Below are 16,406 nucleotides of genomic sequence, written 5' to 3'. Positions count from 1 at the left end.
TTTTTTTTTAACAAAACAATCCAGAAATCAGACATTTCCCAGTTGGAGGAGCTGGGTCTTCTCTTCGTGCTTTGCCGCTTTCAGTGTGCAGGCCTTGGCACTCTTGGCCAAGAAATGTCTGCAGCAGCTCCAAGCACCACACTTGCAGGTAATCCCAGACAAAGCAGGTAGAGAAGAAAAGAAGAGCTAGCCCTTCTGGAGTGTTTCATCGAGGGAAGACAGCTTTCCCAGAGGCCTCCAGGCAAATTTCCCCCTGTGTCCCCTTGGCCTTGTGGCCTTCCCTTGAGCGACGATTGATAAAAGGGAATGAGGGGGTGTGGCACTGGTTGGCTGCTGCCCCCCACATCAGAATTCTAGTCCCAAAGCTGATGGCTGCTGGACAGGCCACAGATGGGAGTCTGCCCAATAGTCCCACAGGGTCTCCCTCCAACAAACTGGATCAGAGGTCAGGTGGCAGACCCCAGGTTACACACCAAGCAGATAACAGAGGCAGGTTTGAAGCCAGATCTGCAACCAGGTATACCTGGTCCTGCAGGGGCAGCTCTGGGTGTAGAAAGACCCCTTCTGGGTCAAACTGGAGGCCAGGAGAAGGTCCAGGCAGGAGACAAGCTCTGAGCTGAAGCCAAGAAGAAGAGACAGGCAGGGCAGAGTCTGGGGAAGGAGGACAGGGCTGGGGACTCATGGGCTTTGGGGGAAGGGGTACAGAGCTGAGGGGTCTGGCCTAGTGACTGAAATATACCAGGGGGCTGTTCCCAAGCTGCGGCAGCCGGGGAGGCACAGCTTAGCGGGGGAAGATGCTAAGCTCAATTTGTGAGGAAGTGGAAAAAATCTCTCCCTTCAGAGAAACCTCCAGGACACTGGGGGGGCTTGGATTTCTGGGCCCTTGAAAATGAAATGGGCTGAACGCGGGGATTCCTGGTTAAGACCCTAGAGTCCCTAAGTTGCATCATTGGAGATGACACCTAACGGCTTGTTCTTTGGCATTTTATTTCAAAATTGCAGCTAGGGAAAAAAATCAACAGCAGCACCGGTTGATCCGGCCTGAAAACGGAGAGTCAGAGTCTGAGTCAAGGTGTATCCTTGACCCCACGACACAGAGCAAAGGCGAGTCCAGGTCCCCAAGGCCTGAGCGGCGGGGCTAGGGGCCAACACGCCTGGGTCGGGCCCTTATGGCTTTGGGAGTGTAACGCGGGGGCACCGGCAACCCAGGCGTCCCGGCCCGCCACCTTTTCTTTCATATTGCACTTCAGGTGAATCACGGGTATGGAGGAGAAGGTCCAACAGGGACTGGATGCTACAGGTCGGTGGATCCGTGGAGTGGTCCGGCACAGCCCGCAGCATCACACAGGTAGCATCCACTCGTGGGCTTTTGTTCCATACTGCGGGATAACACAGGCGGAGGTGAGGGGAAGCCACACTACAACTCCCAGCAGGCCCTGCGGCGTCCCAGGCGGAGTGCCGGCGAAGTTGCGCCCCAGGACCTCATGGGAAGTGCATTCCACTTCCCAGAAGCCCACCAAAAATCACGGGGAGGGGGAGTCGTGGCAAAGGATGGCGCAGAGGCTCACGGGAGATGTAGTTCTGCAAAGAGGAGTTCTTGTAAGACCCTGAAGGCTCTGGGAAAAAGTCGTTTTCAGCTGAGTCAGGAGGTGTAGTTCTAGGTCCGGATGCACAGGAGTTTACAGACGCTCACACGAGTGCCAGGAAAGGCAAGATACCTCGGTCCAGACGAATGAAGATACCTCCAGAGGCTTATGAGAGGAAACATTCCTAGGCCACAGAGGGGGCCACGGTCCAGAGGCTTGTAGGAGCAAGATTTCTCAGGCCAGAGGAATAGCCCAGGCCTCCTGGGAATCCTTGGGGATCGGACCCCAGTGGCCAGAAGGCTGGCTTAAGGTCCCAGAAGCTCATGGGATGCGGATTTCTCAAGCCAGGGCTCCAGAGGCGCACAGAAAAGGATCATTTAGCCCCAAGAAGTGTGCTAGGCCACAGAGGGTCGAGGGAAGCAAACTCAATCCTGGGCCCAGAGGCTGATGGGAGGAGCCATTATCAGCCTGTGGGACTATGGGGGAAGGGGAGGGGAGCCTCAGTCCAGAGGCTCGCGGGATGTGAATTTCTCTGCGGAACAAGCATCCAGCCCACTTCCCAGCAAGTGCACCTCACCTGGATCGCCTTCAGTTCCTTGTGGAAGCGGAGGACAAGCTCCGGCCCGTTTTCCATGGTGGGAATGTGGAGGTGCTGGGGAAGAAAGGGCCGTGAGGAGGCGCCCCTCCCCCTTCTTCTCTCTCATGGCCAAGGGCAGCCCTTCCTCACCTTGCCTTGGTACAGGATTCGGTGCACAGGGCAGACCTGGCAAGCGGTGCCTGAACCGAAGACTTCTCGAACCCGGCCGTCCTCCAGCGCCTGCAGGAACTCCTTCATGGTGATCTTACGCTCTGCCACCCGGAACTCACCCTGCGAGGCAAGACACAGATACGTCGGAGCCCGGTGGGGCTGCCCTGCTGCAGAGCCCCGTCGCTCCCTCTGTAAGGACAGCGCCTGGGGGGCGGGGGAGGGAAGACGTGCCATTGTGCCCCGGCACCCCCCGACCGCCCCTCCCATACTCTGGCCCCCCAACCTAGCAGCACCCCAGCACTCTGGCCACCCAAAGACACCGTGCCCTCACCCAGGTCCGAGCCAGGTCCAGCAGACTCTGTCGAACTACTCCAGGCAGGATGACACCGTCCAGTGGGGGGGTCACCAGTTCCAGCACTGGGTCAGGTGCACGAGATGGGGGCGTTACCTCGCACCCTCAGACACACCCTCCCTTCCTCTTAGGGGCCGCTCCACACACCCCTAACCCCGGACGCCTGCAACCCACTAAGCATTCTCCTCCCACCCACTTCTGCAGGGGCTTGGCTTGGGTCCTGGGCGGGCTCACCCCCATCCTCGTGGGTCCAGAAGACAAAGATGTTCATGGTGCCCACCTCAGTGAGCTGGTGGTCAGGCCCATACAGCCACAGGACCTGTTCACACCCCTTCTTTTGGGCCTCCTGCTGCACAAACACGGTGGGCCCGTAATTCCTGGTGGACAGCAACATGGTGGACCAGGGTGAGGCACTCCCATCCTCCCCCACTCACAGCCCTTCGGTGGCTCCCTAGTGGCCCCAGGACAGAATCCCTGGCCAGCAGCCTGGGGTCAAGGCTCGCAATCACCCCTCCTCCATCTCTCCCCTCTCCAGATCACAAATGCACCACTGTTTCCTTGCGGATCACCCTCCTCACCCAGTTCCTCAACTGACCAAATCCTCCAATGGCCCTCAAAACCACCTGTGATGTCACCTCCTCTGAGAGGCATTACTGAACCTCCAGGATGGGTTTCAGGCCTTCTCTGGGCTCTCCCAGGAAATTGGGCCACCTCTATGTTTTCCCAGATCGCCCTGTTTTAACACTCACTGTCTCTCTCCCAGAGCAGACCTCACCCCTTGCCTGTTCACAAGCCCCAGGGCTCCCCACTGCCTCCGGGACAAGATCCCAGCCCTTCGGTCCACTGTTCAGGGCTGGGCCTGGTCTGGGACTACCTGTTAAGCCTTTTGCAAAAACCAGACTCATTTTTCCTTCCCTGACTCTGCCCCTCCTCCCTGCCCCTACACGTGTTCCAAGGATTAGAAATTGTTTACCATTTTTGTATCCAGGAAACCATCTCCTCTCTACCCATCAGACCTCCTCTGTGAAGAATTTCACAAGGGCAGAGGCTCCACCAGAGCACATGCTGCCCCAGATACTGGGGCTCCCACCAGCCTGGGAGCCCCTGGAGGGCAGGGCCCGGATCTGATTCATCTGGGTCCCCCAGCTTCACCCAGCATAGGGCCTGGCCCTCAGGAGACCTCACGAGATGTATTTTGAAAGGACCCAAATGAACTCCCAGCTGGGGCCGCAATTGCTGTCGCAACACACCCTTACCCTGCCCTCTACCTTATCCCCATCCTAACCGTCCTTGCCCTGCTGAGCCAAGGACCCTGGAAAGACAGAGAGTCTACGCACAGGGTGATGGGCGCTGGAGCCCCAGGGAACTATGGGAGCTGGCGGAGCCTGGGCTTCCAGGGGAGGCTACCTGGAGGAGAGACCGGTGGGCTAAGTGTAAACTTCATTTCTGGAGGCTTCCCTGAGGGCCAGTCCGAGTTTCTCCACTTACCTCCACCCAAGCCCTTCCAGTCTCTGGGCCGATATGTCCACAGCACTTAGCACACACCCTGGTACCCGCCCCTCCGTCCCCGCACCACGGTGCCAATGACAGTACATCCCAACGTGCGAGCACAGCTGTCCCCAACCACGTGAAACAGGACGGGAAGGCCAGCGGACATCCAAAGACACACCCTGTGTCTCTGACACCCAGCGCAGCAGACCCGCGGGGGGCGGGGGGCTACTTACCCCCCCAGCTTGCAGTCACCGACCCCACCCACCCAGGCCCGGATGAATGATGGGTCAGCCAGGAGAGAGACGGGGCTCAAGGCATCTCCGGGGAAGTACGCGCCCACCGGGCAGAGGATGACGAACAGGAGGGCTCGCGTGGGGTTGCCGACACCTAGCGAGGGCTGAGGCGGGCAGAAGCCGACATCAGGGCTCCAGGAGTCCAGGCCCCCGGCCGCTCCCCTGACCCACGTCTGGGTCCCCCACCCCCACCCCCACCCCCAGCCCTGGGAGCCAGCCCACCTCGTTCCCAATGAACACAGGCCGCACATAGAGGCTGGTGCCGGAGCTGTCGGGAACCCAGTCCTTGTCCACTTCCACCAGCCGGCGGATGCACTGGAGCAACTCGACCTTGTCAAAACTCTGGGGGGGCGGGGGATGAAGATGAGTCAGGGGGGCCCCCCCGCAACGCTGGACCCAGCCCGCCGCCCCCCCTGCCACCCGCTCACCGGCAGGCAGAGGCGCAGGGCCGAGCGCAGCATCCGGTCCATGTTGAGCCAAGGTCGAAAGAGACGCACGCGCTGGTCCCCGCCTTTGAACGCCTTCATGCCTTCAAAGAGCTGCGGGGACAGGCGGGCGGGCGGTCAGGGCTCGGGGACCAGCTAAGCGAGCCGGGGACAGAGGCCGATACACAGGGACGCAGACACGGAAGAAGGCAGAGAGCGGCGGGAGAGAGTAACCTACTAGCACAGAGAAGGGGAGAAAAAGAGAGAGAAGAGGACCAGAACGACCGAGAGGAGGGAGCAAAGGGCAGAGGCCAGAGAAAGCAGAACAGAGAGACCCAGAGCAGGGAGAATGCTTTGCTTAAACCCTTCCCGTGTTATTAGGACTATTTCTCAGGAATGAGGATGATGTGGAAGTTACTTTCTTTTTAAAATTAATTATGTATTATTTATTTTTTGGTTTTGGCCGCACCACAGGGCTTGTGGAAATCTTAGTTCCCCCACCAGGGATTGAACCCAGGCCTTCAACAGTGACTGCACGGAGTCTTTTTTTTTTTTTTAATATTTATTTATTTGGTTGCAGTGGGTCTTAGCTGTGGCACACAGGATATTTGTTGCAGCGTGCGGGATCTTTAGTTGCGGCATGCGGGATCTAGTTTGCTGACCGGGGATCGAACCCGTGCCCCCTGCATTGGGAGCGGGGAGTCCTAACCACTGGACCACCAGGGAAATCCCAGAAGTTACATTTTGAAAGAGCCTTTGTGGGGATTCAACATCCCTAGTGATGCTCAACATCCCTAATTATTAGAGAAATGCAAATAAAAACTACAGTGAGGTACCACCTCACACGGGTCAGAATGGCCATCGTTAAAAAGTCTACAAATAACCAGTGCCAGAGAGGGCGTGGAGAAAAGGGAACCTTCCTACACTGTTGGCTGTTGGTGGGAATGTAAATTGGTGCAGCCACTATGGAAAACAGTATGGACGTTCCTCCAAAAAACTAAAAATAGAGTTACCATATCATCCAGCTATCCAGACAAAACTCTAATTCAGAAAGGTACATGCACCCCTATGTCCATAGCAGCACTGTTTACAATAGCCAAGACATGGAAGCAACCTAAATGTCCATCAACAACTGAATGGATAAAGAAGATGTGGCACACACACACACACACACACACACATATATATATATATATATAAAATGGAATATTACTCAGCCATAAAAAAGAATGAAATAATGCCATTTGCAGCAACATGGATGGACGTAGATATCATCATACTAAGTTAAGTAAGCCAGAAAGAGAAAGACAAATACCATATGATATCACCTATATGTGGAATCTAAAATATGACACAAATGAACTTATCTACAAAACAGAAACAGACACAGAGAACAGACTTGTGATTGCCAGGGGGAGGTGGGGGGGGGGATGGATGGATTGGGAGTTTGGGATTAACTGATGCAAATATTAGATATAAGAATGGATAAACAACAAGGTCCTACTGTATAGCACAGGGAACGATATTCAGTATCCTGTAATAAACCATAATGGAAAGGAATATGGAAAAAATATATATATGTACATTAATATATAACCGAATCACTTTGCTGTACACAAGAAACTAACACAGCACTGTAAATCAGCTATACTTCAATAAAATTTTAAAAAATACCATGTCCAGGAATTCCCTGGTGGTCCAGTGGTTAGGACTCCACGCTCTCACTGCCGAGGCCCTGGGTTCAATCCCGGGTTGGGGAACTAAGATCCCACAAGCCACGTGGTACGGCCAAACGCCAACAACAGCCAGGACGTGCTTCCAAATCATACGGAAAGGGTAAAGCGTCGGCGAAGTCCAGATGAAAGGAGACTGTGACCAAGCAGTGCTAACTGAAGAAGCAGGGGTTTGGGGGGATGGCGGAATTATTATTATACCTTTACGTTTTGAAATTTCTCATAATAAAAACTTTTTAAAGGAATAGTTTTTAAAAAGTTGGTCCCCACCCCCGCGCTATTGTTCTCAGGAGAAAAAGCCCCAAACCTCCCCTTGGTCTTCCAGGCCCCACAAGGTCTGGCCTCTGTCACCCCCAGCCTCCTATACTCAGCGACTACCATCGCTGCCACCATGATGTAACCTCACTCCCAGACAGGTCAGGGCACCCTGAGTCCTCCCGCATGGTTTCATTTTGCTTCTTTCATGTCTGTTTCACTAGAGACCGGAAGTGCCATGGACAGGGACCAGACCTGAAGGCTCCCTAGAGAACCACCACCCCCAACCTCACTATGCCTGGGGCACCGCTTGGCTCACAGTAGGCTTCTGTTGACTGAATGAATAGACGCATGAATGAAGACTGCAAAATAAACGAGAATAGTCGGAATATTTTGGAAAAAATTTTAAAATAAGGGCAAGAGGCAGGAGGGGGAAGTAGCCTTATCAGATATTACAACGGCTTATACACACCTACAACACTTAAAACAAAGTGACACTGATATATAAATTGACAGACTGAACAATGGAAGAGACTGGAAAGTGCATTATAGTGTAACTGAATCACTTTGCCGTACACCTGAAACCAACACGACACTGTAAACCAACTGTATTTCAATAAAAAATTTTAAAACATGATTAATTCAGTTAAATGGTGCTGAACAACCAAACAGTCATGTCTGGAAAAGACAAAAATTAAGTTGGATCCCTATCTCATACTTCACATCAGGAAAAATTCCAGGTGGATTAAAGGTTTAAATGAAAAAAAATTTTTTTAAACCATAAAAGCAACAGAAGAAAACACAAGATGACCGTTTCCCATTTTGAATTGGGGCTGGTGTTCTAAATAAGACAAACCACAGAAACCAAAAAGAAAAGATTGATACATTTCGCTGCATAAAAATAAAACAAACTGGGCAGAGACTTTCAACACATATCACAAATGGTTTAGCTAATATACAAAGTACTCCTACAAAGAAACACATATTGAAACCCACCCTGATAGAAAAATCAGCCAAGAAAATGGACAGTTCACAGAAAGGAACTAAACTTGGCTCTTATGCTTGTGAAAAGATGGTCAGCTTCATAATTAGGGGAAAAATGCAAGGTAAAATTACTTTGAGGTACCTTTAAAACCACTTAGAAGACTGGAAGAGATCTAAAAGTTTGACAAGGGTCACCCAGGGTATGGGGAAAACAGGGCCGGCTGGTTAAGTGTGGAAATCAGTACAACTTCTGTAGAGGTGGCTAGGATTCAACATCTGTCACAATTACAAGCACACATACCCTTTGAGCCAACAGTTGCAGAAACTGAGAGATACACTTGCCCTTAAGGAAGTGAGGTGTTTCCTGGTTTATTGTAACGCTGTTTATAATAGCGCAAGGCTGGAAACAACCTAAGTGTCCAACGATAGGGGACCGCCTAAACAAGGCATTGTCAGGATGGAATATTACACAGCAGCAAAAAGGAAAAAACTCTTCAAGGGCTGTTCAAGAATCTCAGGCTACATTAACAGAAGGAAGCAGGATGCCAAAGAGTGAGTGTAGCATATGCTGACTTTTACGGGGGAAGAATGGAGTGAAACAATTATACACAGCCGTGTTGCCGTCCAGAAAGCGGAACTCTGGAAGGACCTGGGGACTCGAGCTGGGTGGGGGGCTGCTTCAGGAAGGGCAGTGAGGGGGCTGGGGCCTGGGGACGTATATTTGTTCCCTCTTTTTTGAACTGTGTAAATATATGCATATATGACCCCTTTTTCAAAAGAGGTGTTTTTAATTGAAAAACACTCCAAATAAAATTAAAAGTTTAAAAATACGGGGAAGAATTCCCTGGCGGTCCAGTGGTTAGGACTCGGCGCTTCCACTGAGTGGGTCCCGGGTTCGATCCCTGGTCGGGGAACTAAGATCCCGCAAGCCGCATGGCCAAATAAATAAATAGATAGATAGATAAAGAGATAAATAAATAAGAATACAAATACGGGGAGATAAGGGCAGAAAGCAGATTAATGGTTGGCAGGTTGGGGTCAGGGGCTTGGGGAGTGACTCCTTAGTGGGTGTGGGGTTTCTGTTTTGGATGATGAAAAAGTTCTGGAATTAGACAGTGGAAATGCTCTCTGCCCAATATGGGGAATGTACTCAATGCCGCTGAACGGCAGACTTTAAAATGGTTAAAATGGCACATCTTATGTTATCTGTATTATTATGTATGTGCATTATTACCACGATAATAAAAAATAACGACGCAAGTGGCTGGGTGTTATTCTACACAGTCCCTAGAGTCAGGAGGACATGAGGATGTCATTTCCCGTACCCTCAGCCGGCGCCCTGTGTCAGAGGCACCCCAAAGAACGTAACGTTCTGGATGCCGGGGCCTGACCTCAGTCCCTCCGTCTGCACTCACTCAACTAAAGTAAAAGTACTGGGTCCCCAGCCGGAGAAACTCCTGGCCTGGCGTGTGGGGCTGAAAAGGGAGGTAAGCAAATGGTGGTCTCCCAAAGCCACCTTCCTGGGGGGGGTCTGTGGGCATGTCCTGACTGTCCCGTCCTTCGCACCTAACTGCTCCCCGAGCTGGGGCTCCTCTGCACAGAACTGATCGGTTCTAGTCTACTGTCCCGAGTAGGTGGGAAGAAGAAAACTGTCAAAATTCTGAAAAGAAAAGAAAAAGGGCTTCCCTGGTGGCGCAGTGGTTGGGAGTCCGCCTGCCGATGCAGGGGACGCGGGTTCGTGCCCCGGTCCGGGAAGATCCCACGTGCCGCGGAGCGTCTGGGCCCGTGAGCCGTGGCCGCTGCGCCTGCGCGTCCGGAGCCTGTGCTCCGCAACGGGAGAGGCCGCAGCAGTGAGAGGCCCGCGTACCGCAAAAAAAAAAAAAAGAAAAGAAAAAAAAGGAAAACATCCCTAATGTCACAGAACCAAATGCCCTAAGGGAGAGAAACTGCAAACCAGCGACTAGACCTGCAATGTGTCCATTCAAATTGTGTCACAATTAAAGCTTCCACAGAAAGACTTCGCTTTCAGCCATAGCATGAAGTCTGAAACCAAATGCCTCTGGGTCTCTCCTCACGGGTCCCTCACCAAGTCCTGCAGTCCTCCTCCTCCTGTGTCCCCCTATGGAGACAGTCCCGTGGTCTACGTGGTCACCTGACTTAACCTCTGGGCACTGTCCTCGGCCCTCCCTGCTCTTCTCTCGCCCAACCGGCCAAATCCCTCGTGTCCCTGAATCTCTCCGCCTCCTGGCCGTCCCCCCAGCTCTGGACAGAGCGCATCCTCCACATGGCCTGAGAGGGGTCTTTCTCTAGCTGCTCCATGCCTGTTCGGAGCCCTCCAGGGCTCCCAATACCCTGGACAAGATCCCAGCTCCTCTGTGGTCCTGATGACATCGTCAGCCACCCCTGCCAGGCTCCGACCCCATGCTTCCCCCCAAACGTGCTGGGCTCTTCTTTGTACCATGTCTGTCCTGATGTCTCTTCTCCCTCTCAGAGCCTAAGCGCCCCTCTTTGCGGGAAAGACCCCACTTCCTGTCAAATTAGAGGTCGGGTGGGCATTCCTCCTCTGGTCTCCCACAATGCCTCAGCTGCCTGCATCTGAGCACAGATCCCACCGGGTGGGGTTTTCAAGCGAAGAAGCTGGGTCTACTCATCTCGGAGAATCCTGCATCAGCCAACACGGGGCGTGGGACATGATAAGCCTCAGAAAACGGATGAGGAGTGTACGGAAATGAGAAACACACAAAAAGCAAACCCAGGGAGGTAAACCCAGCAAGAGACACAGCAAGAGGGAAGGGATGCGGAGAGATATGGGGATGGAGGGCAGCCGCCCTGCCACCTGCAGGGAATAGTGGAGAGCCGAGCAGGCCGGGTGCAGTTTGAGGTTCTGGAAGGGCTGGATTCGGGGCTGGCACCAGCCCTTCTCCTTGTTCCACTCCACCATCAGCATGTGGTCGGTGAATGTCTTCCCGAACAGCAGGGGCTTGCTGGGGTCAGGCTTCTTATGAGGCTCCTGTGTCATCTCCAGCTGCAGGTCTGCAGCCTGAGAAAAGACAGGTGTCCTGGAATCTAACCACAACCTCCAATCTAAAAAACTAAAACCTTAGCCCCACAAATCCCTGGGGCTAAGACCCAGTGAGAAGAGGGAACTGTAGCCCCAGAGGCTTCTGGGACATGTGGTTTCTTCTCTTTCCCACGGCCTGATGGCGGGCAATTAGGCTACCCCATTGCCACCCACCTTCACCTTTGGACCTTGGACCTTTTGGAGATGCCCAAATCCAGCCCCCAGCCCTTGCCTCCCTCAGACCCAGTGGTCAAGGCTCCCAGCCCTTCTTCCTTGAGATCCAAAAGTATAGTCCCCTCCCGTCACCTTGAAGCTGGATGAGTCATATCTTCTGGGACCACACAGAAGCCAAGGGACAGGGAGAAATTTTCGGGTCCAAATCTGGGGGTGGGGACAGAAGTAAGAAAGGTGGTGAGGCCAGCAGACAGAGAGAGCAGGGGCCCCTGGCACCATCTTTGCCACCTCCTGCGCTTGGCAGGTCCCTCCGTCTGGCTCTGTCCCAGGCTCAGTACATTCCTGACACGGCATGCGGCCCTGGCCACGTCCCTTCCCCGGTCCTGATCAGCATGCAGCACAGGGACTCCCAAAGGAGGCCAAGTCCCCTCCCTGCCCTCACGAGGGCCACCGGATAAAGAGCTGAATCAGCTCCCATCCCTTCCTCCATGCTGGGGCAAAGTCAAACACAGGCGCCTCCTACCCCAGGGAACTTTGGCCCAGCCCTGAGACCAGATCAGACAGAGGACGACACAGGAAGGTGTGCAGGTAAGTGAAGGTCTCCCCGGGGGACCCAAATCCTGAAAAGAGTTAGAAGAGTGATGGGCCTATAGGTCATGCTTCCCCAGGACCCTCCCCCTTCAGACCCAGGATCCAGGCCCCCGGCCCCTCCCCCCTCAGACCCAAGATCCAGACCCCCGGCCCCTCCTCCCTCAGACCCAGGAGTCCCGGCCCCCGGCCCCTCCTCCCTCAGACCCAGGATCCAGGCCCCCAGCCCCTCCTCCCTCAGACCCAGGAGTCCCGACCCCCGGCCCCTCCTCCATCAGACCCAGGATCCAGACCCCCGGCCCCTCCTCCCTCAGACCCAAGATCCAGACCCCCGGCCCCTCCTCCCTCAGACCCAGGAGTCCCGGCCCCCGGCCCCTCCTCCCTCAGACCCAGGATCCAGGCCCCCGGCCCCTCCTCCCTCAGACCCAGGATCCAGACCCCCGGCCCCTCCTCCCTCAGACCCAAGATCCAGACCCCCGGCCCCTCCTCCCTCAGACCCAAGATCCAGACCCCCGGCCCCTCCTCCCTCAGACCCAGGAGTCCCGACCCCCCGGCCCCTCCTCCCTCAGACCCAGGATCCAGACCCCCGGCCCCTCCTCCCTCAGACCCAAGATCCAGACCCCCGGCCCCTCCTCCCTCAGACCCAGGAGTCCCGACCCCCCGGCCCCTCCTCCCTCAGACCCAGGAGTCCCGACCCCCCGGCCCCTCCTCCCTCAGACCCAGGATCCAGACCCCCAGCCCCTCCTCCCTCAGATTCAGGATCCAGGCCCCCAGCCCCTCCCCCTTCAGACCCTGGATTCCAGGCCCCCAGCCTGATCCTCCCTTAGATCCAGGAGTCCAGAACCCCAGTCCTTCCTCCCTCAGACCCAGGATCCAGACCCCCAGCCCCTCCTCCCTCAGACCCAGGATCCAGACCTCCAGCCCCTCCCCCCTCAGATTCAGGATTCAGGCCTCCAGCCCCTCCCCGCTCAGACCCAGGATCCAGACCCCCAGCCCCATCCTCCTTCAGACCCAGGAGTCCAAGTCCTTCTCTTTCAGGGTATTAGATCAACTGGGCTCAGCTTACCTGAAGCCCCAGTCCCACACCTTGGACACCAGCAGTTCCAATTCCCTTCAGTTCCCAGGGCTGCGGGGCAGCCACATGGACCTGAGGACCACCCCGGTCATCAAGAGACGCTGCTCAGATGAATACTTCCCTTGTGGTCCTGCCCGAGGCCAGCAGGGGAGAGCAGGTCTGGCTGTGTCCATCAGGATGGCTTCTCCCCAGTGGTCTCTGACCTCACAATACCCCTTTCCCCAGCCTGGTGGGAAAGCAGCTGTGTCATGAGGTTTGGGGGAGACAGAACAGCCTAGCCTGCTCCTGCCCTGTGAGCTGGGGGAACTGGGAACGGATGTGAATGCCAGAAGTCACTGGTCAGTAGGTGAGTCACGAGGAGGGGGGCCTGCGGGGTTGTAATGTCCTAAAGTCTAGGCCATGAAGTCTGAGGAGTGCTCCTGAATGGTACGGGGCCCAAGAGCTTCTGGGATGATCAGAGTGTGGGTGTGGGTCCTGGGCATGGCCTCTAGGTGGCGCTGTGTAGCCTGCCCAAACCCCTGGCCAGCTTCTGTCCCAAGAGGTGACAGGACACCCATGGAATGGAGAAAATTGGGATACGCAGGGAGGAGGCAGCCAGCATGTGGGCAGGAAAGCAGCTCTCAGACTCAGAGGGAGGCCGAATGGGAAAAAACAGGGAAGCGCAAAAATGAGAAAGAGAGACATGGAAATAGAAAACTTTAAAGAACAGAAGTCAAGGCCAAGAGATGCCAAAATAGATATGATCATAAAGAGAGATCGCAACTGAGACAAGAGACAAGAGGGAGAGAAATTCAGACAAGGTAAAGCCTGGAGAAATCAAGAAAAAATAATGAAGGCAGGATAAACAGAAGCCATGAGAGAGGGAACAGGAAAAAGGAGAGAAACAGACCAAGACCCAACTCCAGGTGACAGCACAAAGTGAAAGGGAGACCTAGGGAAGTGAGGAAACACTGGGAGAGACAGAGCAATGCCAACAGCTGGAGAGAAACTGTCTCAGTGATACTCGGAGACAGAGATATCCAGGAGAGGCCGAGAGGAGAGGCAGAAAAACACAGCCACAAGGCAGAGAAAAGGTGCCAGGCACTGTTGCCAGATCATAAATCTGTACTGGCCATAGAGACCCTGTCACACTGGGAGAATCTGCCTTCATCCTCCCAGGACATTGTTCTGGGGGCAGGGGTCTCACTTCAGCTCAGGGAAGGTGCCCCACCGTCTGATACCCCAAACCATGGGGGGGGGGCGGGGAATCGGGCCCAAAGGAGATCTTAGATGATAGATGAGCCTTTGGGACAAAGAGTGTAAAAGGATTGGGGCTGAATCAGGAAATGAGAAATGGTTTGGAGTGTGGTGGGGTATGCACAGGGCAGGGCTCTGTAATATGATGGAACCTCCACTGACCCAGTCACGGCCGAGGGCTGACCTACCAACACAGCTCAGGCGTGTCATCACCAAAGCCTAGATTGTCCCAATCACAGCCCAGGCCTGTCTCAGTCATTGAGACTCAGAAAGTAAACATCTGTCCTGCTATCCATCAGGCTGGGATAGAAGTCCCAGATAAAGTCAGGTGCAAACTTAAGAGGAACCACTTCTCCCAACGTTATGCTACAGCTGTCAAGGGTTGTAAAGATCCCCTTCTTTGAGTTGTTATTGTTTCCTTCCTCACTGAGAAGCCCTGTTCTCTAGAATCACAGACTCTCGGAAGCTCTGCCTGTTGACATCCTATCAGTAAGAATGGAGGCTCCCACTCTCGCTTCGAGGATCTCTGTTACTGACAATGAGATGCTGCCTCGATTTCCAACCCAGGTGCAGAGTTTCAGATAAGGGACTTCGGGGACACAACATTCTACTTCTATCTTTAGTTCCAAGAAAACAGGGCCTTGGGTCCAATTCCCAGTCCAGACCTGAGACTGAACTCTGTGCCTTCACCCTACTCCCACTCCAGAAGTCCTGGGCGTCTTATCCCGGCGCTCCCAAAGGCTGTCTATTCCCTCCTAATCCATCCCGCCACCCCGGCCCCATGCTTCTCCCATTACCGTCTCCTCATCCATGTATCCTTCCTTATATGTCCCATCCGGGTCCCCTTCCCACCGATTACCTTTCTCCCTTCACCCCCCTTAAAGCCTCGTGCTCCTTCCAAGGGGCCCCCTCCTCCTCGGCCCAGCAACGGAACCCGAGCGCGGGAGGAGCGGCGCCGCGCCGGACTGGTCACCGTAGAGGGGTCGGTCCGGAAGTGCGCCGCACCGCAGGGTTCCCTAGCCCCCGGCACTGGGACGCGAACCCACCTGCCTCAACGCCGCTGCAGCCATGGTCCGTGAGGCAGGTATCTGTGCCCGCCCAGGGCGCGGTCCGGGAGAAAGACGTTCCTGCCCCGCCCCGCTCACGCCTCCTCCCGTGGGATGGCGGCCAGCCTACCACCCAAGGCCGGCCTGGCCTTCCCAGTTACACGGCGCCCGCGGGGAGCTGGGCCCTGCTGCAGAGCGCATGCGCTGGATCCCGCGAGGCGAAGGGAGTACGTGGAAATACACCCTCCTCCCAGCCCCCACGCTACAGCGTGCATTCAAAGGTTTTCAAAAATGCATTTCAGTAGGTACAGTACTGTTGTGGAGGGCTGAAGAGGATAAGCAACCGAGGGAAAAGAGGGGAAAGGCAGGGAGCAGAAACCTTCACATACCACGATTCTTGGTGAAAAGAAAAAGCACACTATAAATGTCGGTGGGCGCAGATATTATGTAAAAATCCACCGTTAAACGGAAAGGACTCTGAAGAGGGTGGCAGGTAGGGATGAAGGGGAAGCTTCACTCTGTCCAGATACTTTCCTGTTTGAATATAGGTTTTCTTTCCAACGAGAAGATATATGTGTATCCTTTGTAACTTTTTAAGGTATAAAGCACACACTCGGTTCACCATGCCTCCTTCCAGCTCCCTTCATCAGTGACACCCGAAAATTTTCAATCCCCCAGTTCGTCAATGAGTTTCAATGAGCAGCCCGTAGAGCAGGATTTCCTGGTTACTTCCCTTCAAGAGTGTCTCCCCAACTTCATGACCCCCAGAGGCAGAGTTAGACGATTACAGCCCCTCAGGATCCCTCTAATCGCTAGCAATTCAAACCTGCACCAGTGTCCCCTACATCGTGCTCCGCGGTCAGTGTGCCCCCCAAACCTTCCGTGGTCAGAGTTCCCCCAACTCCTGCATCCAGGTTACTGTGACACCAAAATATTGTTCCTCCTCTATCCTCAAACTCCGGCCCCTAGGTCACTGAGTCTGCGTAATTCTACCCTGGGACATTTTGCTCCCAAATTCTGTTCCCCAGTCCTAAAAGCCACAGGCCCAGCCAGTCAAATTCTGACCCCTCCCCCGCACGGTGTCTCCCTGTTTTCCTTCCCTCCTCCTCAGTCCTCCCCCACCTCCTCGGCTGGAAGCAGTCAGGGCGCGGCGCCGAGACAGCGCCCGCCTCCGCCGCGGCCAATCAGCGATTGCCTCACACGCCACCCCCACCCCCCACCCCCACCGCCGCGGCCAATCCTTAGCAGCGATGCAGCTCCACCTCCACACCTGGGGGACTTACCCCCAACTGGGCCCCTCACCCCACCTCGGGGAACCGAGTCCGCTTCCTCCCAGCCCGGGAGTTCACGCCCCTTAGT

The 16,406-nt window shown here is 54.8% G+C and overlaps 1 protein-coding gene across 6 annotated transcripts; it reads right to left on the bottom strand.

Annotated features, from left to right (window-relative positions):
• Window positions 1-968: 968 nt before the first annotated feature.
• BCAT2 (branched chain amino acid transaminase 2) lies at window positions 969-16,399 on the bottom strand. Of its 6 annotated transcripts, none has more exons than XM_067018313.1 (12): window positions 15,048-16,102; window positions 11,626-11,722; window positions 11,235-11,309; window positions 10,704-10,907; window positions 4,899-5,009; window positions 4,693-4,812; window positions 4,411-4,574; window positions 2,921-3,063; window positions 2,666-2,751; window positions 2,314-2,454; window positions 2,164-2,238; window positions 969-1,379 (listed from the first exon to the last, which is right to left on the bottom strand). In XM_067018313.1, exons 4-12 carry the CDS (start codon window positions 10,884-10,886, stop codon window positions 1,341-1,343), a joined length of 1,062 nt encoding a protein of 353 aa, XP_066874414.1. In that variant the 5' UTR covers window positions 10,887-10,907; window positions 11,235-11,309; window positions 11,626-11,722; window positions 15,048-16,102; the 3' UTR covers window positions 969-1,340. The 6 variants fall into 6 exon arrangements, with proteins under 6 accessions (XP_066874414.1, XP_066874417.1, XP_066874416.1 ...); XM_067018316.1 differs by lacking the exon at window positions 11,626-11,722 and adding an exon at window positions 6,570-6,784 and having other exon boundaries at window positions 10,326-10,907; window positions 15,048-15,227; XM_067018315.1 differs by lacking the exon at window positions 15,048-16,102 and adding an exon at window positions 14,861-14,930.
• Window positions 16,400-16,406: the final 7 nt, after the last annotated feature.

The sequence above is a fragment of the Kogia breviceps genome, chromosome 18 (assembly GCF_026419965.1).
Source record: "Kogia breviceps isolate mKogBre1 chromosome 18, mKogBre1 haplotype 1, whole genome shotgun sequence".
In the NCBI taxonomy this organism is placed as follows: domain Eukaryota; kingdom Metazoa; phylum Chordata; class Mammalia; order Artiodactyla; family Physeteridae; genus Kogia; species Kogia breviceps.
This window is presented reverse-complemented; position numbering and strand designations above follow the sequence as displayed.

Excerpts from the sequence above, each read along its gene's own strand:
- BCAT2 (XM_059044772.2), bottom strand. The coding sequence starts at position 15,071 with ATGGCTGCAGCGGCGTTGAGGCAG. Across the intron at positions 11,310-15,047 it reads CTGCAGCGGCGTTGAGGCAG|ATTTGGACCCGAAAATTTCT; the intron begins GTGGGTTCGCGT and ends CCCCACCCCCAG. Across the intron at positions 1,380-2,163 it reads AGGAACTGAAGGCGATCCAG|TATGGAACAAAAGCCCACGA; the intron begins GTGAGGTGCACT and ends GTTATCCCGCAG.